At 54.2% G+C, this 25,346-nt stretch overlaps 1 protein-coding gene across 1 annotated transcript in view; it reads right to left on the bottom strand.

Moving 5' to 3' along the window:
• Positions 1–919: 919 nt before the first annotated feature.
• Positions 920–25,346, bottom strand: part of Il4r (interleukin 4 receptor) — a 30,669-nt gene continuing 6,242 nt past the window's right edge. The window contains exons 2-10 of the mRNA XM_020181974.2: positions 14,329–14,416; positions 13,473–13,611; positions 11,505–11,656; positions 9,857–10,008; positions 7,069–7,225; positions 5,937–6,036; positions 5,324–5,402; positions 4,076–4,125; positions 920–3,342 (exon numbers count right to left, since the gene is read on the bottom strand). Of these exons, the coding sequence (XP_020037563.2) occupies positions 1,893–3,342; positions 4,076–4,125; positions 5,324–5,402; positions 5,937–6,036; positions 7,069–7,225; positions 9,857–10,008; positions 11,505–11,656; positions 13,473–13,611; positions 14,329–14,398 (2,349 nt within the window). The 5' untranslated portion in view covers positions 14,399–14,416 and the 3' untranslated portion in view covers positions 920–1,892. The remainder of the gene's footprint in view (positions 3,343–4,075; positions 4,126–5,323; positions 5,403–5,936; positions 6,037–7,068; positions 7,226–9,856; positions 10,009–11,504; positions 11,657–13,472; positions 13,612–14,328; positions 14,417–25,346) is intronic.

Consider the following 25,346-nt stretch of genomic DNA (forward strand, 5'->3'; position numbering starts at 1 on the left):
TTCTGCGATTAGGGAGATCGAGGAGATACTGGTTTCTATTGGACAAGGCCTCTCAGTGGGCAGGGCTAATGTGCATTCAAGTCAATATAAATGCCCATGCAGACCCAGCAAGCCTGGACCTGATCTCCTGCCACTGGCCCTGGTTCACTTCTCTGCAGCCGATCTTCCTGTACTGTGAACGTGCCAAATTCCTTGTGCCTCAGGGCCTTTGCATGCACTCCACCCTCTGCCCAACATTCTTCCCCAAGTTTATGCTGCCTTCTTCTTCCATCTACTGAGGGCTCAGCACAAATGTCCCCTCCCCCAAAGCTTCTCTGAGCACCTGCCAGCTCTCCTGGCTCAAATCTCTATTTGCTAACACCCTTGGGTTTTTGCAACATAGGCTCTTAAGGTCCCTTACCTAGGGCCCACCCCATCACTCATCTGCCTGGGTGTAGCACACAGGTCACCTGGGCAGTAAAGACACTGCCTGGATTCAGCAGGCCTGCCAGGAACTCACTGTGTGACCTCAAGAAAGCATGGCAGCCAGCGCCCCATGTGATGTGCCAAGGCCCCAGCATCAACACTCAGCTCGGCCGGAAGTGCAGGAGGACTGATGCCCCTGGAGACACCACTAAGGACAAAGGCTCAGCCCACCCCCACCCCCACCCCCGCCACGGCCGGGCTGCTCACGGTGCATGGTCTACCAGGATTCAGAGTCAGGACCCTGCCCTTGGTGCCAGTCCTGGTAATGTTTGATAACACCCCGTAGCAGAGGGCTCCTAGCTTCCTCGATTCACTTCCTGGTGCCCCTATCAGCGTTTTGGGGACACCTCTTAAGCCAACCAAGTGCACTCGAATCCTTGTCTCAGAATTTGCAAACTGCTTAGCCCTGTGTCCTCCTGATGGAAGGGCTCACTAAGCAAAGAGACCAAGCAGCTCATCACAGCACCCGGCAGTACGCTTGTTTAATCAGCGAAAATCAGGTAAAGTCCCACCCAGCCATGCTCCACCCAAGTGACAGAGACCAAGTGACAAAGCTCAACCTGGTCCCTGCCTTCCTAGCCCCCCGACGTCCACCAATGTGCAGGGTGGATTGTGTAACCATCTGTTGTCTGGATTTCTTCTGCATGGCTGGCCCCAGCAAGAATCACGAGACACAGCCATTCCTTTACGGTCTCACTGTGGCTACCTACAGTGGCCTCTGCTGGGACTGGACACAGAGCAGCTGCCTTAGTTTACTCTGGGGACCCTATGCTTCAGAACGGCCCCAATCTTACAGTGATTCATAGGCACCTGGCAGCCATGCCGTCATGGGTCATTGCGATTTTTCCTGCCCTTCTGTGTTGCCTTTGGCTTTGATTCAGAGGTTTCTGAATGACTGCACCCCTGTGGGCCGGTGACTGTCCTGCTAGCTTGTTTCCTGTTCATTTTAATACCTCCAACGACACCCCCTCGGCTTTGTGAATTTCTAGGCTCAGCTTCCCAGTTGGTGAGATGCAGGCAGCTGATCTCAGGAGCCGTGGAAGCTTTGGCTACGGAGTAGCTTCTTTGGTGGGCAGCATGTGTCTTGGGCTGGTAGGACAAGGACGGTCTGTGGCAGAAGCTGTAGACAGCGTGTTCAATGACTCACTCACAAGCCGAGGAGTCTGGGGACCTCCTGATCTTTGCAGCGCTGTCATGGGGACACAGCCACTCAGATACCCCTGAGCCCTGGGAGAGGTGGTGAGCCTGGGCCAGTGGTGGGGAAGGGGTGTAGCCTCTGAAGTCAAAGCGTTAGGTTGAGTTCACACTTTCACTCTGAAGTTCTCCAAGTCCTTGGAGACCTGTCAGCCCAGCTGCTTCTCCAGAAGCCACACTTCTCAGGTATGCCCTGTCCTTACCTGCAGACCTCAGTGACAGGAGGCCTGCTCCTAGGATACCCTCATGCACAGGGGATCTGTGCTGGCCAGATCTGCCACGTTGGGCATCTGGCTTGAGCTCTGAGCACTTGTAGGCTGACAGGACAGCAAGGCCTTCCCCTCTGTGGACACGCCCAGGGGGACCAGGGATGCTGGGGTCAGGTTGGCTGCTGACAGAAGGCCCCCTGAAGTGGGGTTTGGGGTCCCCACAGGACTCCCCAAAAGTGAGGCTCTGTCTCTGCAGCAGCAGCCACAGCAAGGACTGGCCACAGCGTGGGCCTGGCCACTCTCCTTCTGGCTGTGACATTGCTTGAGGCGGCCACACAGGTGACAGGTAAGGGCTGAGTAGACAATACCACTGCCCAGGTCATCCTGGGGGGACTCTGGGGCCTGTTCTAGGGTGAGTGTGGGCTTCTGCCTATCCTCTCCCTTTGCTGGCTCCAGACCAAGGCACTCTGGGGAGCTGATGGAAACAAAAGAGTCCTGAGCACCATGAGACGGCTCCATGTCCAGTCCGAAGGTGAAAAAGGGCCTGGGGACTGTGGCAGGGTCCTGGGGACAGTCAGGAATGAGGCTCTGGAAGGGCTTATATCCTCCATCCCCACTGCCAGCCCCAGGTCCTGATGTTGCTGTGCAGGTGGCATTGCTGGTGAGAAGGCTGGACAGGGCCGTGTACCCGGCCTTGGCTCTCACCCCACTGTCCAGGTCCTGGTCCCGGGCCTGTTCCACCACCTGCTCAAACTGTCGGTAGCCACTGGCCGTGACTGAGGGGGGGACCACAACTGCCCCAAGCTGCAGAACTCGCTGACGGAGCACTTGCTCCCAGCTCTCTGGCTCAGGCTGGGGGTCCCAGGGGCCAGTGTTGACCTCTTCCTCCAGGTGAACAGGCCTTTCTGGGTCTGGCTCCAGCTCTGTAGGGCTCGGGGACTCGCTTTGGAAGTCACTGAAGCTGCGGTAGGCAGGGTTGTCTGCAACGACCGTGGGCACCGGAGTGCAGGCCCAGCTGGCCAAAGATGGCTCCTGGCCAGGGATGCAGGTCAAGGGCACTTGAGCCTCTGCAGGCAGAGGGAAGCCTGACACCTCTGGGCCCAGCTGCCCCAAGCCCCCAGCCTCAGCCCCTAGAAGGTCCAGGAACAGGCTCTCTGTCAGCTGGGCCATGATGCCTTCCCGTCCATCCTGAAAGCCAACCCCACTGCCCTCTGGGGATGTGCAAAGGTTCCCATTGTCCTCCTCCTCTTCCTCCTTTTCCCCGCTAGCCACAGGGGCCTCAAACAGCTCCACACAGCGCACCACACTGATGTTCTCTGGACACAGGATCCTCTTGTTGGCCTCCATGAGGCATGCTTGCTTTCCCGGGCTCTGGAAGTTCCTGTGTATGGCAGCCTTTGTGAAATCCTGGTCCCTTTTTATGCCATGCTCCAGGAGGCAGGGAAGGAGCTTGGTCAGACAAGTCTTCCAACGTCTGCAAAAGCAACATTTGGAAAGGGCTCGGTTTTGCCACTTGAAAAACTTATTCATCCTCCAGAGCCCCAGCCTGGTATCTCTGAATTACAGACACACCCCCTGACTGTAATCAATAATTAACAAGTCTGCCTTCTGTGACAGATGGAATTCCTTGAGGCCAGGACCTCTGTCTTACTTTGGGATTTCTGGAACCTGGCCCATGGTCTGTGACCTAAGGCAAACTTATTCTATCATCTAAGGACAAATGACGTCCCAGGATGAGAATGTTTAAAAATCACACGGTGGCATCAGCCATGATAGGATGGATGCGGGGCCCAATGGCAGGAGCCCGATCCTGGAGTCTCCAGCTGTCACACAGAAGCCCTTTAGTAACTGGATTCTGTGAGGGAGGAGCTAAGGGGGACAGAGGCAGGCTTAGGATAGAGGGACTTGCCAGCAACTGGACAATTAGGCCATTATTTTAACCACTGACTCAGCTGCCTCGTTGCCACCACACCAGGCGAGATAGGGCCAGCAGGCTTTCCCAAGGGGATCCAGCATGTGCCCTCTTGTCCTCATGAGACTCGGGGGTTTGGCTAGTCACCCACATGCGCAGTTCCCCACCCCTCCTTGCTTCCCCGCAAAGCCAGGAAGAGAAGGTGGATGTGGAGGTGGCGTGTGACTGCTATCAAGGTGGATAACATGTCCCAAATGCACATGTGACAGGGTATGACCTGAGTCCAGATACATACGGGCACTTTGTCGCTTCCTGACCTCGAGACCGCTTCTCCCACGGTGACACCTGAAATACAGACAGCCAATGAAACATAGCAGAGTTGGCCTTGGGCCTGGCCTGGCCCCCAGCAATGCTCAGGGGCCTGCTGTGGAAAGGGTGCAGCTCTTGACATCACGTGGGTCTGAGGTCCAAACAGGTGGCTTCAGCTCTCTGGGCCTCTGTATCTCAGAAATGAATGAGACTGTCCTGGTGATAAAGGTGACCGTGCTCGATGGCCAAAACAGTGGCCCTAGGACCTCAGCTCCTCCCACTCCTGAATCTAACCAGGCCACAGGGCTTGCTATGCGCATCGGCAGTGCTAGGCCACCCCGGGCTCAGTCACCTCCAAGGCCCCAGTGAGTCACTGGGCCTGTGAATGAGCCACTCGGGCAAAGCTGGCCTAGGCCCAGCCCTCCCCCCGTCCCCTGTCTGCACTGAGCCCCATCCAACTGCTAACATGCAGAAGCAAGTGTTAAATAAGCAGTGGATAACTCACTTTGTGGATCTGGGAGTGGCTTCTTACACAGCGAGAGCTAACTGGTACATAAGCAGCTCTCCGTGCTGTGAGGCTCTTTAGCAGGCACTTCATGTACGCTATTTCACTGAACTCCAGGGCCACTCCTAACAGGGAAACGCTCTCATAACCTGCCTGAGGAAACTGAGGCCCGGGCGGGCTCTGTGACTTGCCCAGGTCCACACTGTGGTAAGTGGCAGGGCCAGGACTCAAAGCCAGCACTGCCAGATTGTAGACCCGTGCCAGGGGAAGCTGACCCCACCCAGCTCAGGGCTGGCCGCTTGGCTGCTGTCCAGGCCTGTGAACCCCTTCCTACTCCTGCCGGCGGGTAGGAAAGAGCAGGGGGTGTGACATAGGCCAGCGGGCACGAGAACAGGGCTGTGCTGGTGCTGCAGCTGCGGCCTGCCCTGCAGGACAACATGCCCACCTCTGTCCTCCCAGCCTGTGGCCCTGTTGCAGGCACCTCCCTGGGAGGGACGTGTGACGTGACCTTGGCCAAGAGACCTGCCCTGGGGCAGCCCAGGCTGAAACAGCAGCCGCAGGAGCTGTGGCTCCCAGTGACCATACTGAGCACCGAGTCCCCCTGCCCAAGCCTGCCCACCCACCCGATCTGTCCATCTGCTGTTCCAAAATCCAGCGGGCATCCTCCCCCACCCCCAGACACTGGATCACACCACTGACAACAGCTCAGCACATCCCGCTCCGTCCTACCTGAGAGTCCTGGATGATGACAGCCACCAGGGGGCTGCGGGCTGGGTTGGGAATCTGGTCCCACCACACTTTCTTAATCCTGTGAGACAAGAGGAAAGGGTGTTGGTCTGGGAAGTGGGAACACAAGGCTCACATTCTCCTTGAAACCTTCGTCCTGCTCACTGCCCCTTGTCGGGCATCAGAGACCGTGTGCATTTGTTTTCGGATGCTAAACCACTGGCATGCATACTATCACTAACCCATTCTGTGGATGGGGAGACAGAGGCCCAAAGAGAGGAAGTTACAGCTGGCAGAGCCAGGGTCACCCTCTAGCACCCTGTACCCAGTCTGCAAGGGTACCTGACTGAGGATACCCAGCCCCAGGAGGCCACCTCTGTTCCCAGTGGGCATGATGACTCAAAACAGAACCATGACCCTGGATCCCTATGCCATAGCTGAGGGCAGGTTACCAGGGATGAGTCTGGGTGGCCTAAGGAACTTTGGGACCTGCAGTAGGCTCTACCTCCCTGGACCTGCCGGACCCACAGTGCGATGTCCAGGGCGGGAAGGTCAGCAGTCCCTTCTCCCCACCATCTTAGCCACCGGGTGGCCCCAGGCCCCAGCCAGGACTCACTTGATGATGCCAAAATAGCAGGACAGGCAGATGACCACAATGAGGACGCAGGAGATGCTCACGCCCACATGGAGGTGCTGCACCAGGGGCACCTGGTAGTCTGCAGGTGGGAAGGAGAGCTGTGAGCTGCCTCCGTCTGCATGCAGCCGGGCCAACTGGGGAAGGCTGCTCGTAGCCCTCCTGCCTCAGCCCCCCCACTCTCCCTCTTGCACACTCAACATTCATCACGCTGGCCTCCCCAAAGGTCAGAGTTTGAACTTGCTGCTCTTCCTTTCTAGAAGCCCAGAGGTCAAGTGCATTGACTGGAGTTCAAAGTGGCCTCTGGCATATCCTTGCTGAGCGACCCAGGGCAAGTCGATTGCCCTCCCTGTGCTCTGATGTCCTCATTTGTATGACGGGGTTAGAAAGACCTCATCTCACAGGCTTGCATGGACCACAATTTAATCGATAACGTACTTGGGCAGCGTAAGCTCATTCATGAGCGCGATGCCTCTTCTTCCTGTTCATTTCCTCTCTTCCAAAAAGACTTCGTGGACCTGGTCTATGCCACTGCTCCTCCCGTCACGCCATCCCTTTGCTAGGTTTTCTTTGTTTTTTGGTGGCCCTGGGATTTGAACTCAGGGCCTCATACTTTCTAGGCAGATGCCCTACTGCTTGAGCCACACCTACAGCCCTTTTTGCTTCAGACAGGATCTTGTGTTTTGCCAGGGGCCAGTCTGGACCATGATTCTCCTACCTCCACCTCAAGCGTAGCTGGAATCATGGCCGTGTACCACCCTGCCCTGCCTATTAACTGAGATGGGGGTCTCACTAACTTTTTGCCCTGGCAGCCTCAAACCGTGATCCTTGTGATCAATACCTCCGAAATAGCTGGGATTACAGATGTGCCCCACTGCGCCCAGCCTGTTTTATTTTCTCCCAGCAACGACTGCTATCTGGATGCACCTGATTTCTTTGTTTGCGTGTCTAGTTTTCGTCTCTTCCCTCTAGCCTGTCACCACCATGAGACCCATACACCACATCTACACACACCCCACACACCCTGTTACTGCACTTCAGCCAGGAGCGCTGATGGGCCACAGAGACAGAGTAGGGAGCAGAGACTCCAACCGGCAGGGTCCCCGGCACTCACCATTGTGCCACTTGGCGCTGGGGCTCCACTCGCTCCACATGCTGTTGTAGTTCTGGGCCCGGGCCTTCACCCGGGCGCTGTAGGACACCCTGGGCTTCAGGGTGCTGGCCGCCAGGCGGAGGATGGGGTCCATGTAAGTCACATTATGAACTTTGAACTGGTGGAGAAGGAGACACTGGGTGCCTGCTCTGGGGGACAGGCTGCCACCCTTAGGTGACCCAGCATGCTGGGGGTCCCCTTGACAGGGGCACTGCAGGTGGGGGCTGGGGCCAGGGGCAAGGCAGAGACTCAGTCCCCTCACTCCTGCCTGCTTCCTGCGCATGAGCGAGCGAGAAGCCCGTCAGGCAGAGGAATCCTGGGAAGGGCAGAGCCTGGGAAATGGCGCGCAGCCACCCAAGCCTCCACAGAAGGACGGGAGTCAGTTTGTTTTTGAATGAGAAGGCCAGGTGGCAGGAGACAAGCTCCTCCGAAAAACATCCACGGCAGGAGAACCAGCACAGGTCCTAGGTTCAAATCTCAGCTCGGCCATCTCCACTTCCCCTATCCATGCCTCAGTTTCCCCAGCTGTAAGCCAGACACACCAGTACACTGTCCCACCTGCAGGACTTCCCCAGTGACTGGTGCATAGTATGCACAGAAGAAATGGTAGCCATTATTTTTACAGCCTGGCACTCGCATCCCTACAAAGATTTATGGCCTCATTTTCTGCTGTGCATCCCAGATTCTGCAGCCCTGCAAACCACGGATACTCCACACATTTTTACAACTGCAACCAACCACTTTCTTGTTCACGCTACCTGCTTTCCCTTCTCTTCATTTCCTATTTAGAAAACTCCTATGCACCCTTCAACACCCTAAAATCATGCAGGGGAATGAAGAGCTCCATCCCCAAGGCTCCACGGTGAGTTCCTAACAGCTCTTTTTAAAATTTATCCACTCAGTCTGAGCTATAGCTGGCACCTGCAGGAGCACAGCAGACACACTACACAGAACAAGCCTTCAGAAAGATGACAGAGGCCAGACATGGTGGCTCATGCCTGTAATCCCAACTACTCCAGAGGTGGAGATCAGGGAGACTACAATCTGAGGCCAGTCCTAGGCAAAAACTTGAGACCATATGGATGGGTCCGTTGTCACCCTCATGTTACAGATGAGAAAACTGAGGCACAGAATGGTCACACAACCAGTTCAAGCCACGTGACTGACAAATGGCAGAGCAGGTATGGGGGACTCAGCTCTGTGGGGAGCCAGGCCACGGTGTCCAAATGTCCTCACCAATGGGAATATGAGGGCATGGGGGACATGGGTGCAGGAGATGATCCCCACCTGCAAATACAGGGGCTGACCCATCCCTGCTATTATTTATTTGGTAGTTTGCTGTGAATCGACTCTGCTTTTTTTGGTTGTTCTTTTGGTGGTACTGGGGATTGAACTCAGGGCCTCACACTTGCTAGGCAGGCGCTCTACCACTTGAGCCATGTCCCCAGCCCTCTTTGGCTTGTTTTATAGATCGGTTCTCTATCTACCTATGGCCTGTGCAGCTAGGACAGGCATGTGCCACCATGCAGGCTTGTTGGTTGAGATGGGGTCTCGCTAACTTTTTTTGCCTGAGCTGACCTCAAACCACGATGCTCCCTGTCTCTGAGTAGCTAGGATTATAGGTGTGAGCCATCACACTGGGCCTCCACTCTTCCTTTTAAAGACACTGGCATTGGTAATCTCAGCACCAAGGAGGCTGAAGTAGGAGGATCACAAGTTTGAGGCCAGCCTGGCCTACATAGAAAGACCGTCTCAAAAAAACCAAAAGTAAAATAAGATAGAAATAAAGACATTGCTATATGTCTTCAGAAAGGAATCTCACTGGCACCCCTGTGCAGGGAAGGCAAGGGTCCCCGCCATGAATGTTGTGTGAAAGCAAAGGCACCAGAACCCAGCAGAGTGAGGAGCTGCTGCTCAGCTGGCCTTCCCAGGGGAGGCTCTGAGCCCACAGCCTCCTCTCTGTCTTAAAGAGGAGACTGCCTGCTGGTCACAGGAAGGGACTGTTGGGGGTGCCGGTCTTGTTTGGGACTCAGGTTTCTGAAGTGTGTCACCAGTGCTCCATAACTATCTCTTGAATTCTCCAACTGGGAACCACAGAAGTGACCTTAAGTCCCAACTTGTCAGAGCAGAGATCAGGGACATACCCCTTCCCCGCTGGGATCCACGGATCTTTTTGTTTGTTTTTTGAGACCAGGTCTGGCACACCTGATCTCTTGCCTCAGCTGGGATTACAGCCATGTGCCACCACACCCAACACCCTTTGGATGTTGATGTCTCCTACAGGCCCAGGTGTCGAAGTCTTGAATCCAGCTGGTGGCACCTTTAGGAGGTGGGGCCTAGTGGGAGGAAGTTAGGTCATTGGGGATGAGCCCTTGAAGGGTTATTTCTTGTCCCTGCCTTTTTTTTTTTCCCTTCTGGCCGCCATGAGGTAAGCAGCTTGGCCCCACTGTGTGCTCTGTGCCACGAGGCTGCCTCACCACAGGCCCAGCGAGCAGAGATGACACCTCTGCCACCGTGTCCTTTAAGATGGCTTGCTCAGGTGTTTTGTCACAGCACTGGAAGGCTGTCCCACAAGCTGCATACTGGAAGTTGGGGCCTGGGAGGGGGAAAGGCTTGCCCAGAGCAGAGCAGGGTGGCACACAGGGTCTCTGGGACCTCCCAGGCTCCCAGCCCCACAGCTGGAGCCTCTGCCCACCGGCCCCATTCCCAGTGTGCTCTGGGGGCCCCTGTCCACTACACAGTCACTCACATCTGCCGGGTTGTCTTCCCTGGAAATGTTGACCAGGTAAGTGAGTCCCTTGTACAGGTAGCTTCCCGGCGGGTACGGGTTACTCCATGTCAGCAGCCATGTATTGGAGATGTTGCCATGAACCGTGAGGTTTCCTGGGGCCCTGGGTTTCACTGCGAGAAAAATGACACCTGGGTGAGGGCCTGTCCTCACAGCAGAGGGGACACCACCCAGTATACAGGCCACGGGCCTTCTAGACTTTTCCGTGACAACGCCCACCTCTGTAGAACACTTGTGGGACACCACACAGACTCAGAACCACAGAGAATGTGGTCACAATCCTGGTGACAATGTGACTTCAGCTCTGCACAGCACTTTTGTGTTTGTTCCTTAGATACCTTTCAACCCGCTGGGCCTGTCACCTCCATCCTGCACATGGAGGCCATGTCTGAGGACGGTGCTATCACTTTCTGAGTACTGGCCTTCAGTTTTGAAAACTGCCTCTTTATAAGCAATCCTATCCATGAGACTGCAAGTGTAGAATGCATTAAAACCAATACACGAATGAGAAAATCATTTCAAAACTCACTCAGGGGTCCATCCCAGCCACTGTGGGCCTTCAGCAGCCTCTGATGGCACATCAAGACGCTTAGCCTGGAGTTCTGCCTTCTCTGCCAAGTAGCTGTGTGACCTAAGGCAGGTTACTTGCCTTCTCTGAAGTAAAATTTATTCAATAGTAAAATGGAGATAATCATGATCTTTTGGAAGCTGAGGCTCAGAGAGGTAATGTGACTTGCCTCAGGTCACAGAGCAAGACATTCCTGACTCTTTCTATCTATCTATCTACCTAACTATCTATGTATCTACCTACATGTCTATCTATTTTGGTGGTACTGGAATTTGAACTCAGGGCCTCACATTTACTAAGCAAGTGCTCTATACTTGAGCCATTTTCAGGTAGGCTCTTGTGTTTTTGCATGGGCCAGTCCAAACCTCAATCCTCCTGCCTGTGCCTTCTGGGGAGTTGGACCACAGGCATGTACCACCGTGTTTGGTTTACTGTATGAGACAGGGTGTCACTAACTTTTTTTTGCTCAGGTTAGCCTTGAACAGCAATTCTCCTGACCTCTGCTTCCCAAGCAGCTGGAATTACAGGCATGAGCCACAGCGCCTGGCTAAATCCCTGCTTTAAGTCCTATTTTAAACCACCTTGAGTGGGCTTGGGGTACAGCTGGGGTGTAGCTCAGTAGCAGAGTGCTGGCCTAGCAAGCTCAAGGCCCTGGGCTCCATCCCAACACTGCAAATAAATGAAATAAACTATCTGGGACAGGCTCGTGGGGATACTTGCTGCAGGACTCCCAGTGGGGTAAGGCCAGGAATCCACAGTCAAGGCCATCTGTAGAAGCAGCCACTGTGCAGTCTTCAGTGGGGGATGGCAGTTTCCACCTCACCTTCTACCTGCAGGGGCCCGTGTCCCCTCACCCACTTCTTCCCCACGTCCCTTCCCAACCTTCAGGTCAGGGGTGGGAAGAGTGCACTCGGGGACTGACAGGACATTGAGCCCAACCCCATTTAAAGATAGGGAGACTGAGGCCCGGAATGGGGTGGGAGCCCCATTGGGTGTAGGGTGAAGCAGGGAATGTGGGGTCCATCCACCCCCGGCCCTCACCATGCTCGCTGGGCTGGAAGGAGCCGCCCCACAGCAGCTGCTGCCCGGCCCACAGGTCCAGCCTGTAAGTGTCCGTCTTGATCAGGTCATCTGTGAGCATGTAGCACACACACGCCGTGTCCGCGCTGTTCTTGGGGACACAAGTGCGGTTTCTGCAGACACAGGAGCTGAGTTAATCAGGTCACTCACAGCTGTCCCCAGGACATGCCCCTAAGGAAGTGCATTGCTTCCAACTTCCTGACAGACCTGACTGGAGGACCAGATCTGGGGGCCCTGGCACAGCGGTGGGGACAGAGGACCAGGGTAGCCTTCCTTGCTGGCCACAGCCCTGTCCACCCAACTATGGACACTCCTGTGGTCCTCTGGCTGCAGACCCTGGTTTCAGCAGTTGGCCCCACCCTGAAAACCACAGAAGGGAAGAACCTGTGATACTGTCACTTATGACGTGTGGGTCCCCGTGTCCCTCCACACAGCAATTTCCACCAGCACACAGTTGGCTGTGGCAAGCCGTGGCCTGCCACCCACAGGCACGAGTGTGCACAGTGGAAAGATCACCACCCACGACAGCCATCCCCGTGTCTCCTCACCAGGCCATGGTTCAGCAACCTTTGGCAAAAGGCCGGGGAAAAAATATTTGGGGCTTGGAGAGCTGTGCAGCTTTTTCTGGTGCAGCCATAGACAACATGGAAATGAATGAGCACAGCTGTGTGCCAATAAAACTTTATTTATAGCCAGGCCAGGCAGTGCATGCCTATAATCCCAGCTGTGTCGTGGGAAGTGTGAGTAGGATTGTAGTCCAAGGCCAGTCCCAGGCAAAAACATAAGACCCTACCTGGAAAAAAGCTAAAGCAAAAAGGAGGCATGGCTCAAGTGGTAGAGTACCTGCCTAGCAATCTCCTAGGCCCTGAGTTCAAGTCCCAGCACCACCAAAAAAGTGTTCATTTTTATTTATAAGCCTAGTATGGTGCTGTACGCCTGTGATCTCTATAATCAGGAGACAGAAGCAGGATGATCATAAGTTTGAGGGAAGCCTGGGCAATTTAGCAAGGCTGCCTCAAAACAAGAAAACTATTTACAAAAGTAGGTGGTGGGGGTGGGGTGTAACTCCGTGGTACTGCATTTGCCTAGCACGCCTGAGTTCCATCCCCAGCACTGCAAAAACAAAAAGAAATTTAAAAATAGCCCCTTCCCCCAAACAGGAAGTGGGCTGTATTTGGCCAGGGTCTACAGCTTTTCACAAAGGAATTTTCCGGAGGCTCAGTGATGTGCGTGACGAAGGTGTCACTGGGCTTGTATATTGTGATTTACAATTGTTCTTTTTTTTTTGGTGGCATGGGGTTTGAACGCAGAGTCTTGTGCTTGCCAGGAAGGTGCTCCAGCATTTGAGCCATGCCTCAAACCGTTTTTCCTTTTTCAGGTGATTTTTCAGGTAGGGTCTCACACTTTTGGCCTCAGACCTCGATCCTCCCACTACAGGCTCCCGAATAACTGGGATCCCAAACAGGTATGTGCCACCATGCTCCGCTTGTTTGTTGAGATGGGGCATTAGTTAGCATTTTGCTCAGGCTGCTCTGGTTTTAAATCTTGATCCCCCTGATTTCTACCTCCCTAGTACGTGGGATTACAGGCTTGAGCCACTGCACCTGCCATCCGTTTTAAGTTCTGATAAGTAAACATCGACTGACAAGCCACCTACACAAGGGTTTCTTGGGTCCTCACTAACTTTGAGAGTACAAAGAGAACAAAAAAGATGAGAACTGAATCCAAATATCCCAGCCCCATGCACATGTCACACGCCACAGTGACAGTGTGCTCAGAGGGCTGGGTCCACACAGCGTGACCTCACCATGGACACGGAACCCAATCAGCTGCGCCTTTAGCACTGTGCACTGTCGTGCCCGCAAGGATAAGGCCCAGCTGTGCAGAGCAATGGGCACAGCCCCCCGCCCAGGCCACTCAAGGACTTACTCAAAGAACTCGAAGTCCAGCCAGTAGGACAGGTGGAGCTCGGTGCCACAGCCAACAGGCCGGTCCAGTTGCCACTCGCAGGTGGAGACATTGAGGTAATCGGAGAAGCAGGTGGGCTGGTTCAGGACCTTGATGCTCCCTGTGGGGACACAGGGGGACCTGAGCGGTGCAACCAGCAAGAAGCTTCGCAGTATTTTGGTTTGTCCTTTGAGACAGAGTCTTGATCTGTAGCTGGGATTACTGGGGTGTGACACCACACTAGGCCACATGGGTCAGAAATCTTGGTGTCATCCTTGACACCTCTCTCTCTCACTCCAGTTCCCGCTTGTCTCCCGTGATCTCCAGCCTCCACCCCGTCCTTCCTCCACGCAGCAGCTGGGGGATCGCTGTTAACATAGAGGATCTGTGTAGCAACTTGGCTCAGACGTAGAGGTCTTTCTGGACTTGGCCCTACGACTTCCCTGGCCTCCACTTCTTCCCCCTGCTCCTCCCATATACTAGCCGGGCTCTGCTGAGAATGCTCCCCACTCCCAGATATCTGCATGGACCCCCGGCCATCCTTCAAGTTGGCCCTGCTGGCAGCCCTCAGGCCCCACCCCACCCAGCTGCCCTCACCCTCTCACTCCATTCTGTCCTGTCTTCTGTCTCTTTCTAATGATTTTATAACTGACCATGAATTGTTGTCTTCAAACTTCAATTTCCCCTTGAATTAATATCAGTGACAATAACTACGCTGGGGACCGTTTGACACTTCCACGTAATGGAATCTCCAGAAGGCTAGGGATGTTTATGGACCCCAGGACCATGGCACGTCATTAAGGGCCACTGAGTGAATGATTGAGAGGTGGGCATTTACCAGAGCCGGTCACCCACACCAGGATCAGGCAGCTCACAGGAAACAGGAGCCCAGGGCACGGCCACCCCATTGGGACATGCGAAGGTGCCTGCAGAGGGAAAATGGCTGGTCAGTGCTGACGTGGGGTTCCCGTCCCGTGTGCCTCACTCACCGCGTGAGTGTCCCTGCCCCGGTTCACCATCCTCTTTCCACACACGAGATGCTTCCTGGATCTTGGAAGCCACCTCCTGTCCCAAGAGATGTTTCTGTGTGAGCATGTCCAGGGACAGCTGTCCCCAGCCTTTTGCTCTTTGTCTCCTCTGGTTCCAAGTACACGCTCCGTCACCTACTAGCTGCGAACCGGGCCGGGCTGCACTTCAGTGCCCTTTCGTATCTGTAAAGCGGCTGTCTAATCACAGTCCACCTTGTGGTGCTGGGGGCTAAGTGGATCAATACGACACGCAGGGCCTCACACAGCGATCAGGACACAGTAAGGCTCAGAGTGTGACGAGCCAGCACAGCCCACTCCTGCTGCTGTAACCAAAACGCCTTAGGCGTTAGGCTCACAGCTCTGGGGACCAGCAGAGCCAGTGTCAGGTGAGAGCCACTCTAGGCCTCACAGAGGACCCCTGTTGTGGGTCCTCACACAATGGAAGATGGACAGGCCAAGCAGCCTGCTGGAGCCTCTTTCATAAGGGCACCAATTCCTTTTATGAGGGCAGTAATCACCTCCCCGAGGTCCCAGCTCTTACTATGGCTCCACTGAGGAGTAGGTTCCAACATCTCAACAGGAGAGCACATTCAGACCACGGCACCAGTTTTTATCATTGAGAAAAATGGGGTCTGGGGTGCAGCTCAGTGATACTTTTTTGGCATGGATGAGGCCCTGGGTTTGATGCCAGCACTACAGGAAAAAGGAAGGGAGGGAGGGGGAGAGGGAGGGAAGGAGGGAGGAAGGAAGGAAGGAAGGAAGGAAGGAAGGAAGGAAGGAAGGAAGGAAGGAAGGAAGGAAGGAAGGAAGAAAAGTTCTGAGAACCAGTTTGAGGTGGTTCACGCCTGTAATCCCAGCTACTTGGGAGGCAGAGATTGGGAGGGTGGTGGTTGCAAAAAGTTAGTGAGACCCCAACTTGATGAATAACTCAGGAGTGGTGGTTCATGCCTGTGGTCCCAACTATGTGGGAGGCATAGGGAGGAGAGTCATGGTCCAAGTCTGCCCCAAGCAAAAGCACGAGACCCCTGTGAAAATAACTAAGGCAAGAATGGGCTGGTGGGGCAAAGTGGTGGAGAACTTTCCTGGCGTGCTCACAGCCCTGGATTTTTGATTTTGCTGACAAATTAAAAAAAAAAAAAAAGGGCTAGGAAGGGAAGTTTCAGGGAGCCAGGAGGTGTGCACTCTCCCCAGTGCTCCAGTCAAGGCACCAGGCCACGTCCCCCCCCATCCCCATTTGAGTCTCCAGCAGGGTCTTATTTAAAGATGCTCCCAGACCTGTTCTGCTAGTGAGGGGCCATGTGTCCTTGGAAGGGCGTCTCTGTCTTTCAGAGCTCTGGCCTCTTTTCCTGTGACATGGGACGATCCCAGGATGGACTTCACAGGTGTGCTGCCCAAAGGTGTGGCATGGCGTCCAGGGCACGGGAGGGCCAGTATGGGGTACTCTCCAGAACTTTGGTGCCCTGCCTGCCTCTGCACCTGGGCCCAGCACCCCGTCTCTTGCTGTGTCAGGTACACCAGGGCACAAGTCCTCATCGCTGTCACCCCCCCATCTCTCCCTCCTTTCCAGCACCCCCATTCTCCTTCATGAGCACAGCCCCCCATCCTGTCCATCTGTCAGAGAGCAAATGCTGACAGGTTCCTGCCATCTAGGCCCCAGGCCCCAGCAGGTCGCTGCCACAGTGAACGCCCAGGCACCATAGTCACCTTTGATTATCATATGGTTCTTGCAGCCAGGACCAGCCTTGTGAGCACGGTCCACTGAGAATGGTGGGCCCCATGCTGGGAAACGCATCACTAGTGGATTTCACTAATGTGTGCATGTCAAGCGTGTCCTCACAGACACCTAGACAGCGTGGGTCCCTCAATGTGGCCTCTGCATGCCATCAAAAGATGTGGAAAAAATGTGAGATAAGAAGCAGCCGCCGGTGTCGCAAAGCAAGCTGTCCATGGTAAAATCTGTTTTCACGCAGTGACATGGTCTTACTGTCACGGCCTCCTTGTCAAGACGCCCACACCAGGTGCAACTGTGAACTGCGGTGTGGAAGGTGTGGGGACACAGTGTCACACAGAATGGAACAGAATCTCGTGGGCTCCATCACAACCCCAGGGGACCACTGTGGTACCTTCCACCCATCAGTGACCAAACCATCTTAATGTGGCCACGGCCACACCACAGGGACCCAGAGTTCCTTAGGGAAGTAGTCCATTCCAGAAGGGAAAATACCAGAGGAGATCTAAGGAAGGGCTCTTAGAAGGATAGGGACATTGCAAAGAAACACAGGCAGCCTGGTGTGGTGGTCGACACCTGTAATCCCAGCCCTTGGGAGGCTGAGGCAGGGGGATCTTGAGTTTGAGGATAGCCTGGGCTATACAGCAAGCTCCTACTTCAGAAAAAGAAAGAGGGAGGGAGAGAAGGAGGGAAGGGAGGAGAGAAGAGAAAATAAAAAGAAGGAAGGAAGAAAAGACCCAGGAGCCATCTCGGATCACAAACCAAAATGCTCACAATTCTAGCATCAAAATAAATAAGTCAATAAAGAAAGAATAAATCCAACAGTAACCAACTGCAGCCTTGGAGCTACAATACAGGGGTCAACAGGGACCCAGATCAACAGTGTGGTAGAAGGAAAAGCTCTATTTTGGCCTGGGACTCTCTGCAAACCTCTCATGAATCACTTATTAACTAACAGTCTAAATCCCTGACAGGCTCAGCTCCAGCAGACCCAGCCTGACCGAGAGGCCAAGGAGGAGCCTCTGAGACAATGCCCACTGAGGAGAAGCCAGGTCAGGCCCTGTGGCTCCAGCCAAAGACGCAGCCATGTGTGCAAACCCTGGACAATGGGTCAGAGGGACAGTGTAGGGTGGAGCCAGCTGCTATTCTGCCCAAGAACCCCCAAGAAGAGGCTGGAGCTGGGTGTGGAGAGAAACAAGAGAGGTTGAAGTTCCTGGCTGAGGTCACACAGCAAAAGGACTTTCAGAGTAAAGCCCTCCACAGCGGGGTGGGTCATCAGCAACCCAGTCAAGATCAGCTAAAATGTCCTACCCGTGGCAGTCAGTGTTGTTACTGTCTATCTGTTGTAGGGGGCACACTCAGACACACGCACACCCAGGCTAGTGACAGGGACATATGCTTGTTACATTTCAGGGAAGCCATGGCACAGAAGGGGACAGAGAGGTCTCCCTCTGTGTAGAAACTGAAGTCAGTTGGGCGCTGGTGACCCATGCCTGTAATCCTAGCTACTCAGAGACAGAAATCAGGAGGATCTCGGTTCAAGGCCAGCTGGGGCAAACAGTTTGCAAGACCCTATCACAAAAAAGGGCTGGTTGTATTGGCCCTGAGTTCAAACCCCAATACTGCCAAAAAAAACCAAAGTCCCTGGTGCGCTGGGGTCACCAACCATTTGAGTACCTGATAGGACAAAGCCCTCTTTCTAGATTCTGGATTCTGCATTCCATTTTAGGGGTTCGCAGCCCCTCCAAAGCTTGTGTGTGGACGCTGGATCGAAGTCCCCTTCTGTACAATGGGTAGCTATCGAGAGCCTTTGAGCAGGAGGGTGACAAGATTTTGCATAACCTCACCCTGGGGCTGAGAGGTGGTAGGAAGCCCAAGCTATTTCTAAATGGGACATGAAGCCACACCCTGCCTGCTCAGCCACAGAATGGCCTGGGTTCCCGCAGGGCTCTTCCCCTGGAGCCACAGGTCCCCAGGGGTCCACAGCTCATCCTTGTGAGGCAGAATAAAATGCAGGTCCCTGTGACAAGAGGTCATACTGTGGGACTCAGTTCACATCCCATTCTTGGACATCACAGAATTATGAAAGCGGGTGGGGGGGTGCTGCAGGGAAGGTAGGCGTGGTAAGGGGTTGGGGGTGGCCCCAGGGGTCCTGGGGTGACATTATGTGTGAGTGTTATGAAACCACCCAGAACTGAATCCAAGCGTGCACGAGTTCAGGGAAATCAGGAGACACTGCACTGAATCAGTGGCCGTCTCCACGTGAGTATCCTGGCTATGATGCTGTAGGACTGACACCTAAGAGGTCACCTGTGGGGGAACTGAGTACAGCCAGCCTTGCTGTATGAATTCTGACAACTGCACGTGAAGCTGTAATTATCTTAAAATAAGAAGTTTAAATTTCAGAAAATGAAAAAAAATGATCCAAGGCTCCTGTGATCCGGCCTGGGCTACCCTCTAAAGTTCTGCCCTGTCCTTCCCCCTGCCCCTCCCCTGCTGAGCTCTGGCCCTCTGGAGTCTCTGTCCCAGAAGCACTCCAGCGAGGCTGTCACTTGACTATGTTTATTTCTGGTACAGTGCCTATCATATTCCTCACCACATTCGTGAGGTTAAGGGTGTCAGTGTTTATTTGATTTCAGGATGCAGATGGCAAAGATAGAGTTGATAGACTGACTGCAAAAAATGTCTTCAGCTTCCCTAGATCAAAAGAAAAAGAAAAGGGGGTGGGGATGTAGCTTAGTGGTAAAGCACTTGCCTACAGGAGGCCTGAGTTCAATCCCCAGCACTGTAGAAAGGGAAAAGGAGGAGAGGGGAGGGGAAGGGAGGGAAGGAAAGGAAGGAAGAAAGAAAAAGACTAGAAAAAGACCACAATGTGCACATGTACATTACAAAGGGTGAGTGGCCTAAATATGGAAAGATAACTCTTATAAATCAATAAAACGCTACTTTAAGAAAAATAGGCAGGTCGGGACAGTGGCTCACATCTGTAATCCCAGCTACTTGGGAGGCAGAGATCAGGAGGATTGTGGCTCAAAGCAAAAAGTTAGTGAGATTCCCACCAATCCACAAGGTGGGCATGATGGTCACCTGTAGTCCCAGCTATGAGGGAGGCCATAGGTAGAAGGTTCTAGATCTGAGGCCAGCCTCTGGCAAAACAATACCCAAGACCCTGTATAAGAAATAACTAAAAAGCCAAAGAGGGCTGGGGGCGTGGCTCGAGCGGAAGGGTCCTGACTAGCAAGTGCAAGGCCTTGAGTACTGCCAAAGGGGGCGGCGGGAAGGGAAAGAAAGAAAAAGGCAAAAGACATAAAGATTCGTAGCCCATGGCCGGCAGATGTGGCAAAGCTGCTCTTGTGACGCTGCCAGTTGGCGAGGTCAGGAGAGCGGAAAGGATCCTGTTGTTGAAATGATGCATTTGCTGTGTGTGTTATCAGACTCTCCCATGAGTGCTCCAGCCCTGTGACATCAGTCATTTATGTTTTCCCTGGTCATTGCTTTGTCCTTGGTGCCTAAAACAGTGCCTGACACACTGCATGGCCGATGCTCAGTAAACACCCAGTAATAACACACAGTGCACCATTAAACACACCCTACCCACCACGAGCGCATGTCGGCTCTTCTGCTGTGTGCTTGGTGCTGTACTGAGTATTAATCACTTTACTTCTGACAATGATCCTAGGAAATGGGTGCTGTTAAGGTCCCAGGTGACTTACAGGTGAGGTGGGTGCAGCACAGAGAGGGCAGAACACCTGCGTGTGGTCACACAGCTAGGTCAGAAGCCAGGCACCTGCACTCCAGAATCCGTGTGCCTAACCACTGCATTTTGCTGCTGCTTGAAATGCAGCCCCCGAGGTGGTGTCACAGCTCCATTACGAAAATGGAGGGGGTGACGAGGACGAGATCACAGCCCGAGGAAGCAGGTAAGGTCAGGTCCAGTCTGAGCCAGGAAGCCAGCAGAGGCTTTCAGATGGGGACACGGCTGCAGGCAGAGGACACCCAACTTGCTTTCTGACATGGGGTGGGGGGAGACATTTGACCAAGGCCAACAGCAGCCCGCAGGGCCGGGAAGTGGGGCTTCCTGAGCCTGGCAGCAAGCAAGGCCTTCTGTTCTTCTTCCCTCTTGGCTGAGAACGCCTTGGAGGGGGTGCTGGTCCTTCAGACAGGATGTGGGCTGCCGTGACCGGCAGCACTCGCAGAGGAAGCCAGGGACAGCAGAGGCTGTGATGGCCTCTACAGCGGCTGACCCATCTCCACAGTGATCTAGCCTGTGGGACAGCTGGGCTGGGCTGGCAGGGGGCCAGGAACACACTGCTCCTGGGCAGCAGCTCAGATGAGGTTCCCAGAAATGGCTGCCACGTCAGCAGCCCCACCCCAGATGGTGAGGCTGGCCAGGGCAGGGCCCCCAAATGGCCCAGCCGCCTAATGATGGGGTGGGGCATAGCTGCCACCAGGAGCCAAGAGCGGCCACCAGACCCCCTGTGCACCTACTGTGCATTCCCAGTTCTCTCCTCACTTGTGCCCTCATCTTGCCTTGCTGGTGTTCTCCAAGCTTACTACTAGATGCAAAAACGTCATTCATTCATTCATTCATTCATTTCTTTTTAAATAAGTGCTTGAGACAGACAGGAAGTGACTTATAATGAGACTTTGAAAGAGACCCCTGTGACCCTGGCGTGGCGCATGCCTGTAATCCCAGCTACTCAGGAAGTGAAGGCAGGAGGATCATGAGTTCAACGCCAGTCTAGGCAAAAGTACCGAGACCCTGTCTCTAAATCAAAATGCGAACAAAACGGCTGAGGGTAGAACTCAAGTGGTACAGTGCTTGCTCAGCATGTGGGAGGCCATGGGTTCCACCCCCAAGACTGGGGGGGGGAGATCCCTGCGGCTGGGTGGTGTGAACAGCTCATAGGGTCAAGGGACTGGCAAGGAGGATACTACACTAGTCCCAGCGAGGGTGGGTGGTAAGAAGAGGTTGGAATTCAGATCTGGATTGAAGGCAGTAGGTGTAAGGTTGGCAAGAGTCAAAGATGGAGCTGCCATTGACCAAGATGGTATCACTGTGGGATGGGCTGGAGTGAGAACCAGGTCTACACCAGCCAATGGGAGTGCAGCATCCTCAAAGGCTGGAGGCTGAGGTAGCTGGTGTCACTGAGGTCTGGAAGACCTACCCATCCTGGTCCTGAGGGCCTAGTTTCTGCAGGGAAAGCAAAGGGAACTTAAGAGCTCCCTGTGAGGTAAGTACCTGGCAGTGGGGAGCTACTGAAGGCTGTGGGGAGGGAGAGGCACTTGAAGGAGAGTGGTATTGAGGAGCTGGGCAGAGGGCAGCTTGGGACTTTGTTGGATAGGGTAAGCCTCTGTGATGGCTGGTAAGGGGGCAGGGGGACGGTGGCCTTGGCAGGGAAGGACAGTGGGGACTTGCCGTCAGAGGGCCTGGGAGAGATTCAATGTTGCTGGGGAGGACCAAGAGCTGTGGACACATGGAACCCAGAGGCCACTAGCCTGGGGGGTGGGCACAGGCCTAAGAGTCATCTGAAGCTGAAGAAGGTGGGAGGATTGTGTGCAGGACACCAGCTCCCGCTAGCCACAGGCTGTATGTATCTGCCCACTGTGCCTGGCACCACGCCTGGCACACAGTGGGGCCTCTTGGAAGTCACTGGCCCGTAGGACAAGCGCTCAACTCTCAGCCAGGAATGTCCCCCCTCCCCCCCGGTGCTGGCTAAACACTGGTCCCTAAATGTCTTGGTGCAGGCACGGATCTGGGCAGATGGCCAGAAGTCAGGGATGAGGCCTGGCCGGGATTATTACTCACTGCCCAAGAAGCCGAGCACTGGCTGGCGCCAGGACCTGATTACATTTGTCTATGACTGTCATGGCTCCCAGGGGCTGCTGTCTCAAGCTCTACAAAGTCGCCACCACTGTCCCTGTGTGTGTCCAGGTCCTCTGGCCACTCGAGGACATGCCCTGCATTCTTCTGCCTGTGGCTTCCACCCCTCCCCAGCTGGGGGGGGGCACTGACTTCCAGCCCCAGCCCCAGTCCTAGCCCCAGCCTAGCCAGGAGCATGTGACCCTCTGGTGCTCTCTGAATCCCATGACATCCCCACGAGCCTCACAGGTACAGACAGGATATCGTCTCTGCACCAGACATGGAGAAACTGAGGCCCAGAGAAGTTCAGTAACTTGCCTGGGTATGCAAGCCAGTCATTAAGGCAGGTGGAATTTGAACCTTGGTACAGAGACCAGCACAGAGAAAGCAGGAAGTGTCCAAGCTGAAATTCAGCTCTGTGGCTGTTTGCCCCACCCTCCCCACAGACAGTGTCTCAACAGTGATGGGGACTTTGTCCCCTGGCAAACCGAGAGCTGCCAACACACAGGACAGATATTGGGTCCCCATGGATACTGTCTGCAGAAAGGTGTCGGGGGGGTAAGGAAGGACTCCCATGGTTCTTCTGCTCCACTGCATTGTTCCCAGCTTGGGGAGAGGAAGGACACACTCAGGATTGGAGGAGTCTACTGTGTGGGCAGGGACCCCAGAGCCTATGACACGACAGCCCAACTCTGGGACACAGCACCCTGGCTGGCTGGAAGGACTGGCAAGCTGGAGGCCTCTCCGAGCTCCCGGCTCTTCATCTGGGAACTGCCCCACTTGCTCAAAGCGTGGGTGCAAGGAAGTGAAGATCCTGGAGGGACTGGGACAGTGATGAGAGTAGGTGACAAGTTTTCCTGGCCACCAGGAAAACTCTGAGTCCTAAGCAAATGATGGTGCCAACATGGCTCAGAGAAGCCTCCCAGGCACAGCCTCGGTTGTGGGAAGGACATTAGTCGCGGAATAGCATGGCTGTCACAGGTCTGTGCCCTCGTCCTCACGAAGGCGGCAACAGAAAGGACAAGAACAAGCTGCACCTGCTCAGAAAGCTGAGGCAGGAGGATGCCATGAGACCAAGTTCGGGGTCAGCCTAAGTCACGTAGCGAGACCCTGTCTAAAAGAACACCAAACAGTTCAGAAAAGAGACAGTAGGGTCTTTAGTCGGGCTGCTGGGGAGCCAGTAAAGACCTCCAACCTCAGTTCTCGGGCTGTGGGACCCCTAAGGACCCCTGGATCCACTACCCAAGATGCCTGAGTGCCTCAGGCCTTCATAAGAGCCTCCTACCGTCTCCCCAGCCCACTCCAGACACAGGGTGGGCAGGATCTGCCAGGGGCAGATCCAGCCCATGGCCACCTTGCCCTGACCTCCAAGATTCACCCCGAACAGGGGAACCCCAAATATGCATGACCTAAGTGTGTGGAGGGGGGCGGGGGAGCTTCCCATGTGATGTGGAGCCCAGGTGTTGCCAGGTCCCTGGGGTTTTGAGAAGCTGCCAGGACTCCACATGTCCACCCATGCCATCCTGATCTGCTCAAGTTGAAAGGTCCCTGGAGTCCTCCTCTGTGGTCCCCACCTGGCCATGGTCAGCAGCTGACGTCCTCTTGGGTGGGGCTGGGATGCCAGGAGACTCCAACATGAGGGAAAGCAATGGTGGGGCCCCCACCCCCACAGGGAAGGGCCACTCCTCCTGCTCTACTCAGGTGATGAGAAGACACCTGCTCCTGTGTGGCTAAGCAGCATCTCAGAGTCAGAGAAGATCCCCACTGCCCCCCTCCCCGCCATCTTCACAAACTCAGTGCCCTGCTCCACCGGTGCCCAGACATGCCACACATGGCCCAGCTCTGTCATGTTGCCTTGGCTTTTCCACCACTTCCCAGTGTCTTCCTGGGGCACCTCCCAGTCTTCCTGGTCCAAACCTGCTCCTGTTCTCAGCAAGCTGCGTCCATTGGTGTCCTCACTCCCCAGACTAAAGTCCTGCAGGGAAGGAGTGGGTCTTCGTCCTATCTCACGGCAGCAGTGGCCAAAGTGACACACTGGTCCTCTCAGGTGCTTTCCCACACCAGGGCTCACTGCCCAGAATTCCAGCCGGTTCATCTACTCCAGAGAACGGATACATTTGCAATGCTGTATTTATTCCATGTCGGGACTGTTTACTTATTTGCAGTGCTGGGGATTGAACCCGGGGCCTCACACTTGTGGGCAAAGTGCTCTGTCACTGACCTGTAGCCCCAGCCCCAATTAACCGGGACAGAAAGGCCGGACAGGTCTTGTCCCTACTTCACGGATAAGGAAATTGAGGCCCACCCAGAAGATTATGGTTACAGAGACTAAAACGCATGCTTTGCTTTTGTTTTCAAACAGGTCTGATCAGACTGGGGTCAAAGACAAGTCCCACAGCTTTATGGCTGAACAAAGGAATGCAAGGAGCTGGAGGCAAATCAAAAAAATGCAAATGAAGATCACAGGTGCAGGAGGAAAACTGATGCCAAGTAAGATCAAATTCCAGGCCTCCTGGTTTACAAGGGGAAGCTGCTAGTTTTATACAGAGAAAAGGAGATATTTGCCAAGGAGGTATGAAAATGACCATATGGCTATGTACCCAATGACACTGCTTCAAAAATAGCCAGGTGCAGTGATGCAGGCCTGTAACCCCAGCTACTTCAGAGGCAGAGAACAGGAGGATTGAAGTTCAATGCCAGCTCCAGGTAAACAGCTCTGCAGACCCCATCTCACCCAACAACTAAGTGTGGTGGAGCCCCTGTCATCCTATGTGAGAAGCATAAATAGGAGGATCAAAGTCGGCAAAGGTGAGAGCCTATCTCAAGAACAGTCAAAGCAAAAAGGGCTGGGGGCAAGACTCAAGTGTGAGGCTCTGAGTTCAAATTCCAGCACCACCACAAATAAAAAAATAAATAAATACAAATTAAAAATACAATAAAGCCCAAAGTCAACAGAAACCCAGGAGAAATGGACAGATCTTTCATCACAGAGGGAGACAAATCAGAGAGGAAAATGCACCCAGGACAGAAAACACACTGATGCAACAGTGAGCTCGAGTGCACACAGTTTCTGGGACTTTGCCCTCAAAAGAAAACACATCCTTTCAAACACAGAAAAAGCCACCAGAAAAGAAAATCCTTCTAAGACCTGAATAAATCTGTTGCTGATAAAGAAGTAAGGATCATAATGACCACATTTGCAAATTAACAAAAAGATAACTTCAAAAAAAATTTCA

This window comes from Castor canadensis, chromosome 17 (genome assembly GCF_047511655.1).
Source record: "Castor canadensis chromosome 17, mCasCan1.hap1v2, whole genome shotgun sequence".
In the NCBI taxonomy this organism is placed as follows: Eukaryota; Metazoa; Chordata; class Mammalia; order Rodentia; family Castoridae; genus Castor; species Castor canadensis.